This window comes from Macrobrachium rosenbergii, chromosome 43 (genome assembly GCF_040412425.1).
Source record: "Macrobrachium rosenbergii isolate ZJJX-2024 chromosome 43, ASM4041242v1, whole genome shotgun sequence".
Classification (NCBI taxonomy): Eukaryota; Metazoa; Arthropoda; class Malacostraca; order Decapoda; family Palaemonidae; genus Macrobrachium; species Macrobrachium rosenbergii.
This window is the reverse complement of record NC_089783.1, coordinates 16,249,098-16,273,733: the sequence shown is the minus strand read 5'-3', so window position 1 is coordinate 16,273,733 and position 24,636 is coordinate 16,249,098. Positions and strand designations below refer to the sequence as shown.

General features: G+C 35.8%; 1 protein-coding gene across 1 annotated transcript in view; it reads left to right on the top strand.

The window, feature by feature from the left end:
* LOC136829016 (aspartic and glutamic acid-rich protein-like) overlaps window positions 1–24,636 on the top strand; it is an 87,679-nt gene that overhangs the window by 26,586 nt on the left and 36,457 nt on the right. The window contains exons 3-4 of the mRNA XM_067087407.1: window positions 10,627–10,728; window positions 20,704–20,723. Of these exons, the coding sequence (XP_066943508.1) occupies window positions 10,627–10,728; window positions 20,704–20,723 (122 nt within the window). The remainder of the gene's footprint in view (window positions 1–10,626; window positions 10,729–20,703; window positions 20,724–24,636) is intronic.

The window sequence follows — 24,636 nt, the reverse complement described above, 5'->3', positions numbered from 1 at the left end:
GGTTGTTAATATGGGTTGACTTTATATAGGGTTTTTCTTTTTTTTCTTATCAAGTTATTCTTAGTTGTGTAGGATGTAATGGGTGGTTTGCTTGCTTAGCAAATTATCCTGGTCTCCGCTTGGATACAAAGGAGCGGCGCCTTGGTTGCATCATCAGCGTATATTGCATGGAAACAAAGCGTCGGTGATATCAAGTGGTGAATTTTTCTTCCTTAATTTTTTTTTCTCTTGTGTGGGCTCTTGTGGTTTAACCTTGAAATTTTGTGTGATGTAGCGCTCAGCTGTTTGCGCACGGGCATAAGAAGTGATTTGCTCCCGTGGAGTTTGTGAATAATTGTGCGTTAAGGGAATAATAGTTTTGACTTTTTTTCTTCGTTTTTGTTCGGTGTTAGAGCATATTGTGCAAGTTTTAATATTACACGCGTTTACGGTCTGGGAGAGTTTTTTACAGGGGTGTGGAGTAGTTTCCGTTCTCACAGAAACCAGAAATGGAAAGTATTGAAAATGGCTATCGGGGGCACAGGCGATAAGGCATTGATTCATAGGTGATCCATAGGGTAACGACTTTCGTGTCACCAATGCAGCCTTTTGCAGCGTTAGTGAATGAGGTTTTGAGACAGCCTGTCAAGATTTTTATTGAGGGTATTCGAAATCACTTGAATACAAAGAATATCACAGATGAGACAGATGCCTTTGATGAGGCAAAAGGATTTCTTGCTTTAGACATGGGAGACGTTGGAAAACGCTGTCATAGCTTTGGATTTAAGAAATGCCGGACTTGGGATGACCTGAAGGGTTTTCTAAGAACTGCGTATAAAATCAGGAAGGGACAGAGTTCTGTGGTAGAGTATAGCTCACAGTTATTTGATGCAGCTTCGGATTAAGTGGAGAAACTGAAAGGCTCTGGCTGGGTACTGGGCGATTCTATAACGTTAGAGAATTTTCATAAGTTGCTGCATTTCTCCTGGCTTTTGAATGAGGTTCCATATGCCACTATGAGCAGTTTTGATGGTCCGGTAGAGCCTACATCTGATGAATCATTTATTTTTGCCCAAATCAAGAAGCACATGTCGAAATGCCCGATGGTAGATAGCACATTTTTCAATGGGGCCCCCAAAACCACAATGGGGGTTCAAAGGAACTTTCCGCAGGGAGATTCAGATCTTGCTTCTGGTAATTTTTGTGCTAAAGTGGAGAGTGATAGAAGATCTACAGATCAAACACCACAGTTTCGTTGCTTCAGTTGCAACAGGCAGGGTCACTCGAAGAAGTTTTGCCGAGTTAAATACTGTGGCTGGTGTAGGAGTTTTCCTCATTCTTGGCGGTTCTGTCCATTGCTCAAAAAGATTAATGATAGGCCAGTAGCTCAGAATTTTGTGAGTAGCAATGGGAAAGCTCCTTGGGAGGGATATCCAAAGAAGTCTAAAAATAGACAGAATTTTTGAAGAGCGGATCAACCAAAAGGGAATGGATAAATTGTTCATGTCATATAGGGCTTTTGGGAGATATAGGGGAACCGAAGCCGGTGGTGAAGGGAGCGGTGACTGGGTCTAGTCTTTTGATTTTTGTAGATACGGAAGCATCAGTCAGTTTAGTGGACTATGATTTTTATCAATCGATGTTTTCTCAGTATCGGCTAAGGCGTTCAGAAGAGAAAGTGTGTGATGTCCAAGCTCATAAACTGGATGTTGTATTTATGGCGGATATCTGTTTTTCGCTGGGTAACCAGTTAATAAGGGAACCAGTTTTGGTGGTGAGAGGAATTAACTTGGGTAGTAAGGTTTTATTGGGGTATCCAGCATGTAATAGGATCAGTATTTCTATATGCCCTAGTAAAGGAGGTATAACGGTTGGTGAAACTGGAGGTTTTATCCCGATCTGGGTGCTGAGGAAATGGAGGGGAGTGTGGTTGACATAGGTGATAATAAGGAAATAAGTGGGAATAATGAGGAAGTTGTAGGAGATAGTCAATCACAGGGAGAAAGTGAGCCTAATGGTGAGGAGAAGAGTTTTAATGGATGATATAATTTTAGAACCAGGTATGGTTGGGACGGTGAAAGTGAAAAGTGGATAAACAGGTATGTGTGGTGGAAGTCAGTGAGAAACTTAGAGGAGTGGCGAGTACAGTTCCAATATATAAGGTATGAAATAAAAGGGTTACATGGATGGAATTGTTAAACTGTAATACTTCAGTTAGGAGGTATCAGAGGAATACTTATGTTGTACATTTGGAAGAATGGAGAGAGGAAACTGAATCAGTGGCATTATTAGGGGAGCAAAATGGGTTTCCAGAGGCTGAAATGGAGGTTAGAAGGGAGATTTTTATGAATCATTTGGGTGAGGCAGACTGTAGTGAATACATAGAGGGGTTAGGTGAGGTGTTAGCTGAATACTCAGATTTTATTGCTCTGAAGGGAGATAAATTGGGGTTGAATGATGTGTTAGAGCATCAGGTGCATTTAGAGAGAGGGACAAAACCAATTTATGTCCCGTCGTATAGGATACCTTTTAATATAAGGGAGCAGGTGGAACAATAGGTTAAGAAGTGAGAGGAGGAAGATACACTTAGGCCTAGCTCGTCACGTTTCCCGTTGTTGGTGGGTACCAAAGAGGGATGGTTCAATCCATGTGTGTGGATTTTAGAAAATTAAATGAGAAGACCATTCCAGACAGGTATCCGGTGGTGTGTTTGGCAGAATTTTTTGTGGAGGTTGGAGACATAGGAATATTTGTTCGTCAGTTGACCTCATACAAGAGATTTTGCAAGTGCCGTTGAGTGAGGAGAGTAGGAAATTGACAGCATTCTCAGTTCCCAAGGGACATTCTGAATTTACACGGATGCCTTTTGGTTTGTCGGGTAGTCCTATTACATTTACGAGGCTAGTGAATACAGTCTTGTATGGGATGATGGGGAAAAATGGGTTTGTTTATATGAATGATTTATTAGTTGCTACGGATTCTAAAGAGGAACATTTAGAAGTGCTCAGAGAAATCCTCAGGAGGTTTAGGATGGTAGTTCTGAAAGTTAAACTGGCCAAGTGTGATTTTTTGAAGAGGAATATTGTATATTTATTTATGACATGTCATTTCGAAAGGTGTTCGAGTGAATGGCGAGAAAGCCAAAGTGATTGCGAATGTTCATACACCCAGAAGTAAGAAAAACGTCGCTCATTCATGGGAATGGCAGGGTTTTTCTGTAAGTTTGTGAGAGGATTTTCTACGATCTCAGCACCTTTGACAGATATATTGAGAGATGATGTACAGTTTTCATGGGTGATTCTCAGCAGGCAGCCTTTCAGAAAGTCAAATAAGCTTTGATGAGTCCTCCAGTTTTGAGGTTTCCTGAGTTTTCTTAACCTTTCACGTAAGTGACGGATGCAAGTCAAGAGAGGGTAGGTGCTTGTTTTATACAGAAATTTGAGGGTAAATGACATGCAATAGCATTTTACAGCAGGAAGTTCAAAACACGGGGAAGTAATGAAAGGCTAATGACAATGTTGGATAGAGAGGCTTTTGCAGTAGTGTCTAGTTTGGTTCATTTAAGACGCTGCTTATGGGGAATAAAGTGGAAGTTCTTACGGATCATGAACTGTTGTTGGATCTTCTTAATAAGCCTGATCTGTCTCCTAAGAGGGCTAGGTGGTTTTTGACAATTAGGGATGTTGGTGCTAAGCTTAGGTACTTTGACGGTAAACATAATATGGTAGCAGATGCTCTTAGTAGGAATTTTGTGGACACGGAGGATGTGTAATGCAACTGGCGAGTGTGTGGATTGGGATATTAGTTTGGAGAAGAAACAAGACGAAGATGAGGTTTTAGCTGACGCAAAGGCGCTTCTTAGAGGTTAATTAGTGAGAAAGGGTTTTGTATTGCCTTATTCAGGTTTGGAGTTAGAGGGTAACTTGTTGTTGAGGAAAATAGAATATAAGTTGAGGAGTAGTGAGGATAATGGGAATACAACACTGATTGTGGTATCAAAGGAATTGATTCCAGTGGTTTTGGAGATTGTATATCGTAAATTTGGTAGTCCATATTTGGGGATTGAGAAGACGTATCAGAAGGTACGTGACAATTTTTTCTGGAAAGATATGTTTTCTTCAGTGGAGAGATTTGTGAAAGAATGCTCTTTGTGTAATTCGTGTAACCAGGCAAGGGTTACATCGTGTAAATTGGGGTCTTGTCCTTTCCCTAGAAGGCCATTTCAGATGGTGCATATGGATTTAATAACAAAGTTTTACGAGTGGAGTATGGTTTTACACACCTGTGGTGATTATAGATGAGTTAACGAGGTTCGTGGAGATTTTTCCGTTAAAGAATAAGACGGCGAATGAGGCTGCAATGACATTTTTCCATGGGTATATTTGTAGATATGGGGTACCGGAGATACTTATCACTGATAATGGGAGAGAATTTGTGAATAGAACGTTAGAGTGTCTAGCGGAAGTTATGGGGATACAGAAATCAAATATTCTTCCATATAGGCCAGAGGCTAATGGGTTGTGTGAGCGAGCTAATAGGAAAGTGCTCGAAGCTCTTAGAGTAATAGTGGGTGGTAATGATATTAATTGGGATAGATGTATAGAAGTGGTCAGCCATAGCATAAATACGACGGTTAGTGGCACCGACAACCTTGGTATGCCACCGGTAAAGGCTTTATTTGGTTATCGAGTTTGCGGTGCGTTTGATTTATTGGCAATTATTGATGATACGATTAAATCGTTAATTGCTACAGCTAAAGAGAGACATGAACGTCTTAGAGGTAATCTTGAGTCGAAGACTCAAGAGATGGTCACGAGAAGTAATGCGGAATCAGATAATGCAAGAATTGCGGTTGGGGATAATGTATTTTTGAAGATTGACGTCAGAAATGACTTGAATTACAAGTTAGGTCCCAGGTTTGAAGAGAAAAGAGGAAACAGGTTCATAGTTTTGAATGAAGACACAGGGGTGACGAAATTAACGCACATTTCTAAGATTAAAATAACAGTTTAATGTTTTTTAGGGGTTTCTTTTTTTTTCTAGGGGAGTATTTGTTATTGTTTTTTTTTTTTCTTGGTTCTTTTTGTTGGGGTTAAGTAATTATTTAAGGGGATTTTTCTTTCTCTTTCCTCTGTTCGCAGATCCCGGGATTTAGAGTAATTTGTCAAATTTTTTAACACGAAAGTGTTGTATCATTTGAGCTATTTGTATCATTTGGGTTATTTGTATCATTTGGGTCATTTGTATCATTTGTATCATTCAAAACTTTTGTGTGGTAGAAATAGAAGGAGTAAAAATTGTTGCTAACAGAGATGAAATGTCAAGTAAAAGCGGTAGTAGTGGCATCAGAAGGGAGTATTTCTGAAGATATTGTACCTTTGCGGTATTAGAATCAGTCTTGATGAGTGGAGCTTATAAGTGGGGGTCCAACCTAATTTTCAAAGGTAGTGATTTATATAGATATTATGGAATAATAAAAGTGAGCTTATCAGACAGGGGGTTAATCGTGGAGATTCGTACTAGTGCTAAGGACCCATTTCGTAGCTATATAAAAAGACCTTTTCTTAGTATATATAATAATAGAGTAGTGATGTTAGAGGGACTAGACACTATGTATATTATATAGGAACCAAGTTTCAATCAGTAGCTATTGATTATAAGGACAGATGTACATTCGTTTATAATAAGTATATCTGTGATAGTAAGGGGTTTGTTTTGAGGGATATCGGTTTAGAGGGGTAAGCGTTTCAATTGACACATGACCTGACTGCTAAAAGATGTACATTCGTACCCGTTACAAATAACTACATGGTTATACTGTTGGAAACAACTTCAGCGATTTATTGTCGAAGATGCAGATTGACGCAGGTTTGTCGCAACGCGTCAACACCGTTTTTTCTGGAGGGATTTCAGCTTTTGATGGAGCGTGCAGAATAGTGTCTGAGCAATTTATTGTGGTTAGCAGGAGGATCTACAACTCGTCAGCAAGGATCTTTATGTAATATATGCGTGATTACCATGAGGCTGTAGAACTACCAGCTGCACAGAAGATTACAACGTTGTCAGCGTTGAACAAGTGGAGGAAATAGATGATATAGAATTATTCAGTAACCACAAGTCAGTCGTACCGTATTCTCGGTGCGTTATTGATAATTATCATAATCATGTGTATTGTCATATTCTTAAAGTGTGGGTGACTGTGCTGCTTTAAGGAGAAGCAGTTTCCACAAGTGCAAATGACGGTGAATCATGATACCGCACCATAGAAATTGAATAAGCGTACTTTGTGTCAGGGTGACACAAAGGTAGGTGGTACAAGCTCTGCGCACTTGTGAAAGTAGGAATTTGTGATGCTCGCAGGACATGATCTGTTGCAATGTTTAGCAAATCTCGCAGGTAGAGGGATGTGACCTGTACGTCTGATAATTCAGCATTTTTCATACACTAACCTTTGGATTTCGAAGCATCATCAACACGTGTCCAGGCGGAGTTTTCCGTTCCTGTTCTAGATAGAACTTTCTAGAAGCTTTGGGTCCAGTTTTCATCAGATTTCTAGGTGTGTTAAACAGAAGTGTGTATTAGTTTGTACATTGTGAAAATCGCTAAGTGTGAAGGGCTCTTGTGAAGAGTTATTCATTCCTTTGTGAAAAGTCAGAGCAGTTAGACACATTGGAACGCTCAGGAATCGGGATTCCCTTTTTGCTGAAAGAGTGAGTATTGAACTTTGAAAATTGCTGACCTTTACAAGTGTTAACACAGACATGATTATCGTTTTAGTGATTTATCTTTTATGCCATTTTCATTATCAGTGCTTTGACATGTGTTCGTGGTGTTGTGATAGTATCACAGACCTTTTGATTTTGTTGTTAATAGGGGTATTCCTTGGCAAATGTTTCAATGGAGCCATGGTAGGCTGGGATAGTCATGCATCTGCACAAACATATATATATGTAACGTAGCCGTTATGGGAAGTGGTCATTTAAAAGGAACTGTGGCTAAGGACATAATTACAATGGAGAATTATCTGGGTTAGGGAATGCTAATGGGGAAGAATCTCATTTATGATTTTGGTGTTTGGGAAGATATTAATTTATCATTTACATTCTTTTGTTCTTTTAGCATTTATCTTATTTACCATGTTTCATGTTTTTAACTTGTTATATTTTAGCTTCCCAGAATAAACTATTTTTTGTAAGATAAGTTTTGATTTCCACACCTTAGATTGATTTCCACACCATAGAAATAGAAACAAGAGTCTGAGAGAGAGAGAGAGAGAGAGAGAGAGAGAGAGAGAGAGAGAGAGAGAGAGAGAGAGAGAGAGAGATCTTGAAGGCCGACGCGGTCGGGTACCAATTACCTGCAACATATGCGTACTGTACAGTATATATATATGTGTATATATATGTATATATATGTATGTATGTATATATATATATATATATATAAATATATATGTATGTGTATATATATATATATATATATATATATATATATATATATATATATATATATATATATATATATAATAAATGTGAGATTACTTCATCGAAATGCCTGAAATTCAGTGCGTATCTTGGATGTCAGTTCCATGCACGTATGTCGAGGGGAACTTTAAAATCCGAGAAGGAAATATAAAGTCGATGAAAACTTCATTACCTGTTGTGGGGAACGCTATCACAAAGACATTAAATTAAAAGGTCTCCAAAATTTAGGACCTAACCTAAAATCTGAAAAAGAATTGCTTGTCCAGAAATGGGTAAATCTTTTTCTTGACAAGCGGTTTTGGGCAAAAATCTTTACATTTAGAAATGAAGGACAATATTTCATAAATCACTATCATGCTGTTTTATCCATATCTAGTAAATTCTGCATATTGTTTTTACTATCACTTAGTAGAGATTTACTTTACGATGTAAACAGGACAGCGAAGTTCATTTTATATTAAAAGCGACGGTCTGAGAAATAGTTTCCCATGGATGTAAAGGCCGTGAAAATTAAAAGTGATGATATAACACGTTTAACAAAGCACACTATGTTTCTGTGTATTTATTATTACTGTGTATAACCACGATGGTTTAAAGGTAATGAGCTAAACATTTAGACCTGCCTATTATGCATGTTTAATGGATGTAACCTCTGTTCGAGGTTTGGGGTCGTCTGTGTTTGTTGGTTAAGTTCTTAGATTCCACACACTAGGCATTCCATTGCTTTTACGCCTTGCCACCTTTATAGCAACGATCATTGCTGGCAAAAGCCAGCTTAATCTAAGCCATCTTAGGTTACCGTTAGTTTTGATGACGTATGATAGGTAGTTTAACAATAATTTGTACAGAAAACGGGACAATAACCCTAGGATTTATGAAGCATTTTAAAATATTTTCAATCAGTGGAAATTTATTAGCGTAAGATGCAAAATTCGACTTCTTATCGAATAGGAGTTAATGGGAATTATATTATAACATAGGTCTTATTGACAAGTAGATAAATATAAATGTCTTGAATTGTCATGTCGAGGAGAGCGACTCTAACTTAACACAAACAATAGCTGACATTGCTATGAACAATGTGTTGTTGTTTGCTGGACAGAACAGAGGCAGTTATCTGGTTAAAGCATCAGGGGAAAAGAGTGAAAAATAAATTCCAGAGGAGGAAAGGCGTGTTAGGTAAGAATTCACTTGTTTGTATTTTACCATCAAGTGATTTTTTTTTTCTATTATTATTATTATTGAGAATTCTGTTCCTTTTACAAAGACAATGAGCACAGCAATACAACCTTGGCCCTGTCCTGGTCATTTAGGCCATAATTTCCAAAACAATATAAGACATTATATTTATGGTATTTACCGTTATGTTTATGGTATTTACCGTCATTATTTTATGTTTTACGTACATCCCCAATGGGCTGGTACTAAACATGGCGTCCATTTGCACGTAAACGTGCCTGCGGCCTAAATAACTTACGGCCGAAACGACCCGAACTCTCTTGGCCAGTGAGCCAAGTCTTCATTGCCATTCGCCAGTCTACCAGTCAAACCACTTTTATCAAATTGGAAGTACTGTTGACCGGTGAGTTGCCTAAGTATGGCAATGAAATATTCAGGCTGCCTGGCATCAATTAGCAGGCCTCTCTTTGTTCTACATCAGCGACCATAAAATGACTGACTTGCTTCCTATTATGATTAATCTCCGACAGAAATAAGATCTGCTAATTATCGTCAATTATCTCCTTACCTTTTCCCTCTTAGTTTTGTGGCTGTAGAGTGTCTGATAAACTACTTAATAAACTCATTCTTTTTTCCATTAATAAGGAGGGGAATCCCATAGGTGAGCAGGTCATCAGTAAGGTTTATGAAAGCAACTGTTTTTTTTTTTTACTTATTTCCTTAGTCTCATTTTTCGTTGTCTACAATGGTGTTTGTTCAGGTGTGGTTGGGTGAAAAAATTGTCTGACCTTGTTTCGTAACTGAGGGTTATTGATGTAATAACATATTCCTCGTTTTATCTAGACTATAGTGTTTCCGTTATTCCGTATGCCTACATGATGTACTACTGGTATATTTGATCATGCTTATATTATCTATTTTATCTCAGTTACTAAATAAATAAGCACAGAATTAATTAATATATTAAATAAGTTATTAAATAAGTGATTTATTCACTACTGATTTAATTACTTACTTCAGTTACTAATTAAATAAGTATTCAAATTACTTATTACACACACACATATATGTATATACAGTATATATATACAAATATATGTATATATATGTACACACACAAATATATATATATATATCTAATGGTGTTCATCTATTTTGGAGAATGGGCTTGTGTAGGTAACACGCGAACGTGGGTCTCAATGTTTGCGCATGTGCGAACTAGTGCTTATAACAAAGGAGCAAAGAAAAGAGCAGAATTAAGGTCACGAAGGGGAGAGAACATTCCAATGAAGTATTGTTCCCCGACCTGTCTTTTCACCAAGGACCAAAAGAGCCGGGCGTTCTCTTTGATAGCTTGGTCATGAAGCCCTTTTTGACGTAAGCAGGACCCCGTCCTTGGGGTCGCAATCCCACACAAACCTTCCCCGCCTCTTTCGTCCAACATGTGCCCCAATGCATAACAACCGTTTTTTTTTATGTTTTTTTTTTAATTGTTAAAGTTGTGCTTTGCTTCGCGGAATGTCTGTTCTTCATGCATTGTTGTTTGGTCTGGTTTGGGCTTTTTAGTAAGGCGAACTAAATAGGGATTGAATAGGTATTGTTTTCTCTTGCTGACGTACGCAAGTATTAAGTGCTATGAATAAAAATTTGACAGTAATGTTCAATAACAATAATAAATACGATCAAAGGCAATTATGGACTAAATAAAGTTTTATATAGTACACTAAGACAAAACGAGGAAAAGAGCCGCTCGTAAAAACTAAGCTTTAACGCAAATAATACAAAAGAAATTTGAATCTTGGTCCCGGATACCTTCATAATTACTCCTAAAATGTTGACAGCTCAGATGGTGTTTGAGTTTCAGTGACAGATAGAGGTCAAACCATACCATGTTTTGATTCAAATAATGAGAGTGCAATTTAAAATCGAAATTATCAAAACCACCCATGCCGTGGATGCCTTTTTTTCTCTTTTTACCCATCAGAGTTCTGATGCATGTTGCTCCCCATTCATTCGGTGACCTGCATGATGCCCTCATGAGAATCCAGAATCGCAAGTGCCATTATCTTGAGACCGACGCCTCAAGGTTGGCTTTTGAGAAGATGGAGAAAAAAGTCTTTTTTTCTTATATATTCTTTGACATTTGATTCACGTTTCAGACGGGAAATCATGGGATGTTATTTTCTTTGGGTAGAAATGACAAAGATCCGCATGGAAAAAGTCTAAAATGTCCTGATAGTTTCAGCTCTTGTCAGCTTCTGTTATGGTGTCAACATCCGTAGTGCTTATGTCTCAGACAGGTTTCTCATCCATAAAATATTTGAAGATAGTATGTTCTGAGCCAGCGCTAATGCTCATCTTCTCGTCTATCTGATCAGCATTCAGAAACCTGTCATTATATACCATATGAGGAATTGTAACCATTTTTTTGTCTGAATTAATGCTACTGGACGTCCGGCCAGGGGTCACCATCTGTGCAGTCCTCTGCCGTTGGTCATTTTAACTGACCTCTTCTTAATGATGAAATAGGATGGGAAGCTGTCACCAAGTGTGTTGACCATGGATTGTCTTCTGGCCCATTAACATCTTTTATCGTTACTTAATTTTGACACGGCTTTCTTCATTGTCTGTTCTTAACTTTTACTTTCACTTAGCAACTTTTAAAGGGCAAACCTTCAATGCATTATTAGCAAATGATTGAATTCTTGTGTAGATTCATGCACGAGGCAAGTGGTTGCAGAATGCAGTCTCGCCAACAAGTTTCACATATTTTCACATCCTTATGGTTGAGGCTGAGAACTTTTTGATTGACGCTCATGGCCGTAAACTTTAAGAATCTTTGCAGTATTACTTGATGTAATTCAGCAGTGCCAGCTTATCCACTTAGCGAGCATTTCCATCCAAATTTTGCATGAATGTTGAAATTTTGCTGATACACAACTCTATAAATAGAGATACTTTATATATGTAAAAGCCAATTTATTTTGAACGCTGCTTGTAACATAAGTCATTTTAGTAAAGCCCAAAACGTTATGGAATATTTTTGCGCTAGAGAATTACTCATTTACAGCGAAAAGTTCATGAACTTCTCTCATGAAATATCTAAATGAAATTTGTACTGACAGCCTGACATGTAACTGATACAGCGAAAATTATCCAGTCACCAGAATGGTGTGATTTACGGTAAATACATTCGTTCTTGTGTATCTATACCTGTAAAATATCACCAAAATGCGAGAGCTATATCAAAACAATCTGACTTTACCTCTTCATTTCTTCCGTATAACCAGTGGTAGTACCACTAGAACTACAAACCATGTAATCAACACTTCATGTCACATCTGTTACGTAACATTACGAATTCATGACATCCTCATGTCTGAGGTGATTTATCCTCTGAGAGATCAGGAGAGATCCACTGGACGTCTGGAAGGCCGCGAGGACAAGGCAACAGAGGCATTTAGATGCTAATGAAGCAAATCGATTGCAAGGTAACAGTGACCGGTTGCCTGCAAGCAGCAGATCGCTCAGAGAAAGCAAATGGAAGAAGAACTTTCACAAAAGTGATAAGAAGTTTTATTCCAGAGTTTCAGCATTTAGGTTGGAGGATTTATTATGGTACTTTAATTCTTGGGAATACGCTTTGATGTAATATTTCTCCAAAAATTTGTCTATACAAAGGTCGGCGACATGTCATCTTAATGTGAATCATTTTGTCAAGAGAGGAACGACAAGAAAGAATGGTAAACAAGTAAAAAATGCGCCGAAGTTTCTTCGGATCAATCAAGATTTCTGTACAGCGTATAATGCTGTATGAAACTCTCAGCCACGGCCCATGAAACTCTCAGCTGGCCGTGGTGGCCTGTGTTGTTGCGGTGCCAGATGCACGATCATGGCTAACTTTAACCTTAAATAAAATAAAAACCACTGAGACTAGAGGGCTGCAGTTTGGTATGTTTGATGATTGGAGGGTGGATGATCAACATAACAATTTACGGCCCTCTAGCCTCGGTAGTTTTTAAGATCTGAGGGCGGACAGAAAAAGTGCAGACGGACAGACAAATAGGCGTCTCAATAGTTTTCCAGAAAACTAAAAAGTAGAACTTAAAGCTGGGACAAACTGCTGGCAGACCTCTGAAAGAAAGCACACTAAGGAGTCAATCAGTTTTAGTAGAGAGAAGAGGAACGATCACGCAGAGTGAACAGTGGAAAGATTTCTGCTGAGCTCCGCAATTTACATGGGATAAAGAGCATTTATGAGTTACATTGCCGCCTGCGTATTTATTCTGCCATGTTGGAAAAGATAAGCTATATTGAAATAAGGAATAACCTTAGTGCCTAATTATTCCTTTTTCTTGGCATTTTTCATTACATTAGAGAGTAGGCAGTTTTTGAATCAAGAAATGCATCAGAACACAGAGTTCCCTATTCTACAATATCAGCTTCAGTATTGGACATACTACCAATGTGAGCTTTAGGGTGCAGCCGTACTATAGTAAACCACTTCGTCAACTTGTTGCATAAATACCACAAATCAGCTGATAACCAGTCAGCTACCGCAAATGGAGAACGAATCATTGACAAATGCTGGATATTCGTATGACGCACTGGTTAGGACTGCCAATGTAGTTGACTTGTATTCAAGCCGTTAGTGATGTGTGTGTGTGTGTGCGATAAGCTGCCGAACCATGTTTATGGCAAGTTTTATTTTAATGTGGGCGTATCTTTAAGAGTCCCCTTCGTCAAAAGAAAATTATGATCAAATTTTATATATCAGAAACACATAAGCTACTCTGATCTACATGATACGCGAGTCAGATCTTGACAACACACTGCGTTGCGAAGTCATTTCCTACTTACGTAGGAGTCATAAGGCAAAGTTCTTGATAATCTTTCGGTCTATGAGGAAAAATATCTTTCTCTTGGCCACTTTTAAATTTCCGGCCAAAATCCGCTAATTAAGGCTTTCTCACTTCCTCTTAATTAAGACATATTCTGTTGTCTTTCCTCGTCACGCGAATTCTCTCCTCCAGACTTACAAACTTCGAAATTGTTATCCATAAGGAAAGTAAAGAGGAAAGGTTTCTTAAGCTTCGTCATCATAGAATGTCTGGAAGTTTCTCGTATCTCAAATGGAAAATATTACGTGATTCTTTTTTTGTTTATCTCTCAGGCATAAGATAAATCAGTTTATACGATAAACTGTGTAAATAAAATACTTTATTTATATATATATAAAAAAAGATATTGACGAGTTTTTGAAATAACTGATCTCGCAAGCCCTCAGTTCTTGGCGTGATGAAACACCGCTCTGAATATTGTTAAATTTAACTCACATTCTTAAGAATAAAGTTAATGAAGTTAATATTATGAGCAAAAGTAACCATTTTTCATCTATCATAACAGCGATTATTTGGTATATGTGAGCGTTCCAGGTGTAACTAAAAAAAAATTGTAATACAACTAATAGTACCTAATATTTTCTTATAAATGACATAGGAAAAAAACCTTACATATTATTTGAACCTTGGTGAAACACAGCACTTAAAGCATAGTAAGACAAGCAAAAAGGTATTTTCTGGGAGTTGAAAACGAACGATTCCATTACAACTTCAAGATAACTTCTTATGGAAAAGATTTTTTTACTGGAATTCTTGAAGGGAGATCATAAGATTGGGGATCCAGACCCCATCATTCATGAGAACTGGAATGGAGGTTCAGGATTGGTTAGTATCTGAAGTGTGGGCGATCCTCTTGTACTCTGATGGATTACCTGTGTTCGGTCTTTACATTTAATACATAGTTTTAATACATAGAACAGAAAGTTTGGTGTGTGCTTATATTCTCATAGATAGATTCGTGCCTGGTCACTAAGTGGTGTTCTTTTATATATATATATATATATATATATATATATATATATATATATATATATATATACAGTATATATATATATATACTTATTAAATGCTAATAAACTTTTCAAATTCCTTGTGCCTATTCTTTTCTTCAAGGCTACAGTTCTAAATGGAGAAGAAAAATTATTGTTGTGCTGACCTATTCATTATGCTGACAACTGTCTCAGCCACTAACTCAAAACTATTATTAGGGAAAATTTACAAAGGCTCTGCGATGCTTATATGATACCAGCGTGGCTGTACAAAGAAGATTAACAAACAATATAAGCAGAGACAATAGTAGTGATCTGCAATGTTTGTGTGTGTGCATATGCATATATATATATATATATATATATATATATATATATATATATATATATATATATATATATATATATATATATATATATATATATATATATATATATATATAGTATTTATATATATGAATATATATATATATATATATATATATATATATGTATATATAATTTATATGTATATATATGAATATATATTTATACATATATATAAAATAAATATATTATATATATATATATATATATATAATATGTATATATGTATATATATATATATATATATATATATATATATATATATATATATATATATATATATATATATATATATATATATATATATTGTCACGAAGTGTACCAAGTACCTGGTTATCACACAACTAATCATAGAATTCAGTATTTTACCTCACTTCAGCCAGATAGCTGAACTCACATACAGTGACAATAGAATGATGACTGAGTGCTCTAAAGGCAACAGTGATCCCTTAACAAACTTACTAATCATTTGAGAAATCAGTTTAAGTTTATAAAAACTAGTGTGAGGTATCAATGATTAAACAAGAAATATACTAAAGGTAAAGGGCATCACTCCATCAAACAACTTTAACTGTTTCCTTGTCTTAATTCCCTTCAGCAAAACTAAAGGAACAAAACATGTTTATCACTTTGCCTTATACACACATTTAATCCTATTCACTGGTGGTCAGTAAATGAAACACTGCTTTTTTTTAAAAAAAGTTAATAAGAAAATTTATTTTTAAATTCAAAATTTATAATTAGATTTCACAATCTGAAAAATTACTATTACTTGAAAGCAACACAAAATTTAATCAACTCTCAAGTTAAATTACAAAGGTTAATTTATCAAGAAATTAAATCAATAGAGCAAAATTTAAACTATCAAGAATTACTCAAGACTTGAAAAGAAAATCTTAATAAATGAAAATTAAATCAAGTGTGCAATGTTAAATTATTAAGAAATACTTAAATTGCTAAGTAAATAAATTTTAAATGACAAATATACAAAATATGAAAAATTAAGAGATTGCAAACACAAGAACACACAAAAATACACAAAATATTTACCAATAATAATTTCACTAAGGCAAAAATCACTTAACATACCTTATTATGCCATGGTAATAATAAGTAAAATTCACTTTACCTTACACAAGCTTGTGAAAACTTTCGCAAAATCACCTGGAATGCAGCTACTTCAGATTCAACAAAGCACACTTCTGATAGGCGCCATTACAAATATATACACTTTTCCTACATTCAGGTCTCAAAAGCTAATTTTGATATCAATGACCTCACAAATATTTTACGTTAATAACTTCTCTCTTTTCAAGAAAGAGAGAGAGAGAGAGAACCACAAGAAAGGTCTCTGAAATCAGAATGAGCAAACTTTTAGGATTCCAGTAGGAAATGAAACAATCAGATGACATCATTATCTGAGCAAAACTTTTGAACTGCAATCTTACAAAACACGACATAATCGATTGAGACGTGCATTTACTCTCAACAAGGCATACATGACTCAAACAGAAAATTGTATGGGACTCAATCAGAACAATATGTGATCAGAGCAATGAAATCTTAAACCTGATGCAATTTTCATGTGCTTCAGTGCAATAACTCGTTTGTATTTCTCAAAAAGGCACACGTCTTTACCAGAAAATCGTATGGGACAAAGCTTATAACAAAATCTCAACACAACTCGACTGTTATCTCTGCCCGTCAACACGTGAATCCAACAGGAAACAAGCACCCGTCCCAACTCAAAACAAAGCGATTTCGATGACGGAACATCTGATCTAAAACTCTCTCTTTCCTACTATCTTATTATCAAGAAAGATATGATTAATTCTTGTGAGATCTGACATTACAAAGACATTCATATATAACTAATACTAATATACAGAATACACGACAACTAGAACAGTAAATATATCAAAATCATGAAAATATACATATTACAAAGCAAAATCATGAATATATATATATATATATATATATATATATATATATATATATATATAATATATATATATATATATATATATATATATATATATATATATATATATATATATATATATATATATATATCTTAGTGAGCATTAAGTACTGATATTGGTCATGAAACGCTTAGACTTTTTATGTGATCCAGGATGTCTGCCTGTCGTTTTCACTTAAGAAAGAAAGAGTTTTATTAGATTTTAAATGTGTGCGGCCTATCATAATTGATATTGCCAAAACCTATTGTATAATTTGCTTATATCTAAAGACATGCTATAACATATAATTCAGAGAAGCGGACGATTCATTAAAAGAAATCAGGTGAATAGGTAAGTAGATGTACAGATATATAGACATGCTTATAAATTGTAAATGGTTATCGAAATAACTCATAAACTTATGTTACAGAATGTAAAAAGCTGAATAAATTAATCAGCCTCATCTGTAGAATTGCATTCAACCAGACTTTAAGTGGTGATACTCGTTTGAATCTTTCAACTTAAAAAATCTTCGTGCCGTTGTTGATCCAACTGTCAGTTCAGAGTCCTTTTCTCACGTCATCAGAATAAAAAGTAAAATTAATTCGTGAAACAGAAAGCAAGATGCTTTGAGAAAGCCGTTATTCCTCGAAATCTAGCTCTTTTAAATTTTTATTCCCTCTCGTCAGCACCTTTTTCTTCCTTCCATCCGAGAAACTTTGGCTCCAAAACCTTGCAAGTAACAGATTCTTCTCTCGTATGTGAACAGGAGTTGCCACTTTCGCGCGTCTTTGCGAAGATGGAATTCATATTTTTGTGGTAATTTGGAAGTTGTAGGAAGAAATTTTCTCGTGGAAAAGTGCTGTGAAATGTTGAGTGAAGTAATGTATCTCAGGAAATAGTTCATGGGTCATAGTTGGAAAGTTTCTCTACTTACCTTGTTTGACCTGTTATCAACACTTTGCTAGATTTAGTTTTAGCATAAAGATAACATACAGATGTTGCACAAAGGAACGGATTCTGACGACACACTTCAGCTTAGATCTCTTTCTCAGATGCATGAAATAAGCCTTACACAATTTGTTTCCAGTTATGAAAATTTTCACTAATTATTATTATTATTATTATTATTATTATTATTATTATTATTATTGTTGTTGTTGTTGTTGTTGTTACTGGTGGATGTCTCTGGTTATTATTAATATTACTCTCCAGATCTCAGATCTTGAAATTTGACATCAAGAGTCTGAGGTATTGCTAAATTTATTTTAATTCACTTTAATATATTCTGAAGGTCGCAAGTGAGCCTGAAGGTCAAAATATAATTTTTATTTGATTCTAATAAAACTTAATCATTCAAAACCCCATTCTTCATAAGGGAGTTACCTCTTACTGATGTTATGACAGATAAATGCATGTGATAATGTGACTTCATAAAGTTTTTAATACACCGTATGCTTGCAATGAATACCCTGAAGCCCAGTGGCATTATGGAATAACAGTGCTGAATTACCACTTTTTCTTTGATTTTAAATTACCGTAATGGATACAGGTAATTTTCATTAAGAACTTTTTAATTTGACCTGTTTTTTGAAAAGTCACAGGTAAATTTACTGACGAATTTTTAATTCTTTTCTTTAGAAAAATTCAAAAGCAGTGACAGAGGTCTTTGGCCGTCAGATGTTAGACCTGTATATCAGAGGTTTTCTGACTTCAAATATCTAATTTTTTTTGCTGACAAGTCATTTATTGGTAATCCTATTACTTTTCCTTGATTATGATGAAACTTGGTAGTTTTGTGCAGCAATTCCTACTGCACAAAACTACGAGGAATTACCTTTTATTTTCCATGAAAATAAATGAACCTAGCCTTTCGTTAATTTCAAGGTCCGCACTGTTCCTTGGCTGTAATTTTTATGATAAAATATTCAGCCACAAATATTGTTTAATATTCAATTCACACTTTGTGAATAACTTACAGCAAAGCGGAATTATGATCGATAAGCGCTTCATCCCCGGCAGGACTAGAACCGTTACCTGTATGCGGCAAAAATTCATAATTAGCTACGTTACAAACATACATATCAGCTATTATGGTACTGAAGATTTTATATCAATTCTAAGTACAGAACCTGAATTCCACAGGCATATGCACGGAAAAGTCGAAATCAACTAATATCTCTCTCGACAGCTGGTGGTCAAAGCCACTGTCTATCTTTGTTTCCAAACTAGGAGACGGTTCGAATCCTGCTTAGGATGAAGCACTTATCAATTTTAATTCCATGTGGCTGTAAGTTATTCCTAATTGATATTAAACGATATTTGTATATATATATATATATATATATATATATATATATATATATATATATATATATATTTACATTCTCACCTGGCCTACTTACTGTTTTCCTTGTTCAGGGGTTCAATCTGGGGTCTAGCTCTTGAACAGTGGGGCTTGCTTGTACAACTTGAAAAATCTGACTTCAATTGCTAGATTAGGCAGAAAATGTAATAGAAAAAAACAGTTGGGCTGAGGGCCATACTTCAACAAGGGGCTTGCAGATAAACACTTAGGTTTACTTTAAATGGCATATATTTACAATTAAACATCAATCAGAAGACTGGGGAATGACAGGCAGATCCAACAGGGGCTGCCACGTGGTTAGTTATGCTATCACTGTTAAAAATTTGAATGGTCTATGATTAACCCTCTTGAAAGGGATACTGAAGAATTGATTGCAAGAAGCACAAGACAAGTCGATGTTTCCACAGCTGATGTACCGTCTGTAATTTGATAATGCAAGCGGTTACACAAGGATGATTATAACAATCTTGGGCAAATCGAGGGCTGCACAGAGGGTGCCAAGATAACTTGATTTCTGGTACCATATACTTGCATTAAAATTCACACTTAGCTAAGTGAGTCAGGTCTTTGTGATAACTCACCCTTCAGAAAAGAAAATGAGTGCAGTTGGAAATTAAAGATATATGACTGTTGAAAAAACCTCTAGTCAGGACGTTACCTTATAATGGAGCGATGGAGGGGCCTCGTCGAATTTCACCAGGCCTGGAGGGATGAGTTGAATGGGAAAATGCATGGGTAATGGCACTGAGTGGTCGAAAAGTGACCACGTGGAGGGGTCAGCTCAGGAGCAAGCAAGGGGTAGTGTGTCGGTCTGCTGATGGGGTGTTCTGAGAGCAATGGCCGCTGTTTCTCGCCTTATATGACCCCGGGGGCTTGTTTTCTTGCTCCTCCCAGAGGTCACTGTCATCGTGAGATGGTGGTCGTGTCCTCGTTTTCTATGTTGGGATCTTTCCCAAATCTTGGTGGCTTCTGGCAACCCATGTTCGCCAGTTTTTATGGGGAACTCAACCTTTCTGGTGGATTTTCAGCAGGCTGCTTCTCCGTTCTCCTTTTATCTGGAAAGAGGTAATTCAAGCAGTCGCCAGGTCTTTAGAAAAGATAAACAGGTGCACCAAAAAGGGGAGCATGGAGAGAAATTCACATAGGGGCTGAATTTCTCACACCCTCCTCAGTTACGTATCAGTGAAATTACGTTATTTTGGGGTGCAAAACAGTTTGGAGGTTTGGGTTTGCTTTCAGAAGTGGTTTTTAACAATATATATATATATATATATATATATATATATATATATATATATATATATATATATATATATATATATATATATATATATATATATAGGGTGTCCATAAAGTCTGTTTACAGTTTAAAAATATATTACACAAGTTATTGATGAGATATCTTAATCAGATTTGTTCTATGTGCTCAGCAGTTATCAAAGTTTTTAATTTCATTGCGTTTGTGTATTTCAGGTACCCTGTTGATGAAAGAGGTACTGTTAAATGAACCCCTAAAGAATGGTTACTCCTCAAGGAAAGGCAATATGTGTGTCCTGGTTTATTGAAACAAAATGGGATATGCAGACTTAGCAAAACTACAGAACAAAGCATGGAAGAGATCCACCGTCATGTCCGTCAATTCGTGCATGGCACAGGAAATTTATGGAGACAAGGACAGTGTTGAATAAAGAGAGGAGTGGACAACCAAGAACATCTGAAGAAAGCATCGAGTGTAAGACAAGCCTTTGATTGTTCTCCTACAGAGTCCATCCTTACTGCTGCAAGACACTTACAGGTACCACGTTAAACAGTGCTCAAAGTCCTACACATGAACTTGCTATTGTAAACTTACAAAGCGCAACTCATACGGGCACTTGAGCCAAATGATAAACCAAGATGAAAAGAATTTGCTGTTAACATGCTGGAATGAATTTCTGAAGAAGAAACGTTCCTCAGCCGAGTTTGTTTTAGCGATGAGGCAACCTTTTAAGTTTCAGGGAAAGTGAACACACATAATGTGAGAATCTGGGGATCAGAACATCCCCATGTGACTAGGGCACTTCACCGAGATAGTCTAAAGGTGAATGTGTGATGTGGGATCATGTGCAATAAATCATTGGTCCATTTTTCTTCAACAGGACATCAATTACCGCAGTTGTTAACCTTGACCGTTTGACTGAATATGTGGCACCACAACTAGATAACCTTCAACCAACCATCATTTTCCAGCAAGAAGGTGCACCACCACATTGGGACTGCATGTTCGTGGGTTCCTAAATCAAACATTTCCAGACCGGTGGACTGGAGGGGATGGCCCAATTCCCTGGCCACCTCGTTCATCAGATATCACTCCCCTGGACTTTTTTCTATGGGGTAATGTTAAAGATATTGTGTATCAAACAAAGATAGGGGACAGCACTGATCTCAAGCAAAAATCACTGATGCCATTGCCACCATTGATAAGGCTATGCTGTATGGAACATAGCAAGAAAATACAAACCATTTCATGTAATCTTGCTAAAAAGATGTTACTGACTTTGTAACCATAGTAGTCAAAAACATTACCTTCTAAGAGAGAGGAGTAATAATTCCATAGATGCATTAGTGTTCCTTTTTCATTAGTGATAACAGTTTGATAATAATAAAAACAATTAAGTGCAAGCTTCTCATAAATTTAAACCCCCTGGGCAGTGACGAACTCTTCAAAGGAAGAGCATTTTTCTTTCTCAGTGACAAGAGTCATGGGGACTCGTTCTTTTGGAGTCCACCAGGATACATGCGCAGTGATTTAAAAAGAACGCCTTTAAAGGCAACGATAGGCAAACAATCGTGCATACCCCCGCATACAAGAAGCCTTTGAAGCTCTGCTCTTTGAGAGAAAACAGAAGGAACAATGGACTTCTAAGAGTTTGAATTTGTTAAGTGTAATATGAATTCATACGCACAAAAGACAAAAAACATAAAAGCTTTCGAAATGAAAGAAAGAATCAGGCATTTCATGTATATATTAAATACTAAGACGTCTCTATTCTACAATGACTAAAAACCAACGACCTTTTCCTGCGTAGGAGATTACAGACCAACCTACTGAATCTCTTACGTGAAGGTCCCTCGTTGTTACCGATTGCTTGCATTTAGGATTATGAGTCATGTGATGATTTACCCCTTTCTCTTTTTTTTCTTCATAATTATTAATGATAGATAAGACATTTTAGTTATAATGCAAAATTTTAACTTCATACCCCTCTGCATCTAATCTAAGAGAGAGAAAAAAATACTAAAAGAGTGTCTTCCTCTCCACACAGAGTGCCTTTTACCTCCCGTGGAACTAACCTACAGATTCTAATAAGATGTTTATATCTCGAATTATTTTCTTCATCTTAATCTTTTCTTCGATTAGATATGCTTGGCCCTATTCATCTTACTGTCTTTATTTTCCTTAATGTGCTGAACAATCAAGATGTTATTTCTTAAAATTTGTTCATAGTTTATGGAGCTATAAACTGATACAGTCGAAAAAACTTTTTACCTTTGAAAATTATCATAGAATCTTAAATTAATAAATTTTATTGAAACATTTGTTAATTAGAAAATGTCAAAGAGATCTTACTGCTCTTATTTTAAAGCATACCACTAAGCTTGAGCTTTTACTCAGATTTAATTACTTTAATCAATAAACCATTTGCTGTATTTCATTAGATTTTGTCTTTCCACAGAGATATTGATGCCCTTACTCTTTTCTGCAGGTATTATTTCGACCATTGTTCGAATGACACGTAGACACGTAGCACCAGCCAGGCTACCCCATCAAATGTTCACGCCATGGAGAAAAGCAGTTCAAAGATTCTCCAGTTTGGTGACTATTCCTTATTATTATTATTATTATTATTATTATTATTATTATTATTATTATTATTATTATTATTATAAACTAATAGGGTAAGCAGCCAGTATAGAAATGGTGATAGGAAGCATGCAATTATCTCCTTGCTTCTATTTTCTGTTGTTTTTTGGTAAATTGTCGTCATTTTAGAGTGAAGTTCAACGCTTCAAAGTATTAAGGCGCCGGTTTCTCTGAGACTACAAAGAACAATTTTTACAATCAACCTTAGAGTTTCTCTCGATGATGTTTCTCAGTTTAAAAAGGGCTCTAAAAAAGAAACCAAACATCACTTTTTCTGTATAAAGAGATTCACACATTTCATCCAAACTTGGAAAGATAAGAAATGGAAATTCCCTATGAGCGTAAATCTTGGATTGAAAAGAAGAATAAAATTGTAAATAAGAGAAAGCAAGAATTCTGCTCCAGGGACGGCTCTCCTGGCCAACGGACTCGGTATCATTATCTGAAATCGGCAATTGACGTTGCCAGACGGACTATATTTTTTGTCAGAACCTTTTCATTACAAGATAACCATCGTCCCATGATGATGAAATTTCCTGTTTTGTCTTTCGTTGCTGAAATGGTTCAAAGAATAAGGAGGATTTTGCAAATAAAATTCTTTGCATGCAGCGAGAGTAGAGAGGATTTGAAAGTTTGTTCGTTGAATTGATAGTAAATTTTTTTATTATTTTAATCATCGAGTAATTCATACATTTCAGGCGTCTGGTCTTAAAGGAAAATATGCTGTGTCCCTAAATCTCTCATTAAAAGATTATAGTAAAGGATTTACATCAGAATACTCTTTATTCTATGCAATTGCAAAGCTGTATACATACATATCTAGCTATCTATCTATATGTATACATATATATGTATATATATATATATATATATATATATATATACAATATATATATATATATATATATATATATATATATATATTTATATTTTTTATCGATATACGTTGAGGAAAACATTTTGATCGCTCCCCAGAGCTTAGTTTTTTTAAATAATGAAAAGAGAGAATGTATGTGAATTGTAGCGCAAATTATACCGCTGGAAATAATATCATTATGATTCCCAACTAAAACGTTTTCCTTTGCATACGTATGAGAGTAAACAAGTCCCTGTGTTCATTATTTTCCACATTGGGGACTGTTTTCCATATGAAGGGGCAATTGTAAATTTGTATTTGACAAAATATTCCAAATCTTACATACTCAAGGATTGTGGTAATTACTTAGAGATACATACCCTCATGCAGTAATTAGCTTTTGTGAACGCCTTCTGCAGGCAGGGAAACTGTTATCGGGTAATATGATGAGGGAATCTTGGTCCCTATAAAAGCAGGTTTCGGTAAAGTTAATATTTAGCTACACATGATGGAAATTTCAGCATTCCTTGACACGGTGAATAGACATGCAGTCACCTGCGGTGAATATGGATTGAACAATACATCGTGTTCCCATATTTTTCACTCATTGTTTATCCATTCCATTAAGAGGAAATCTCGGCATCAA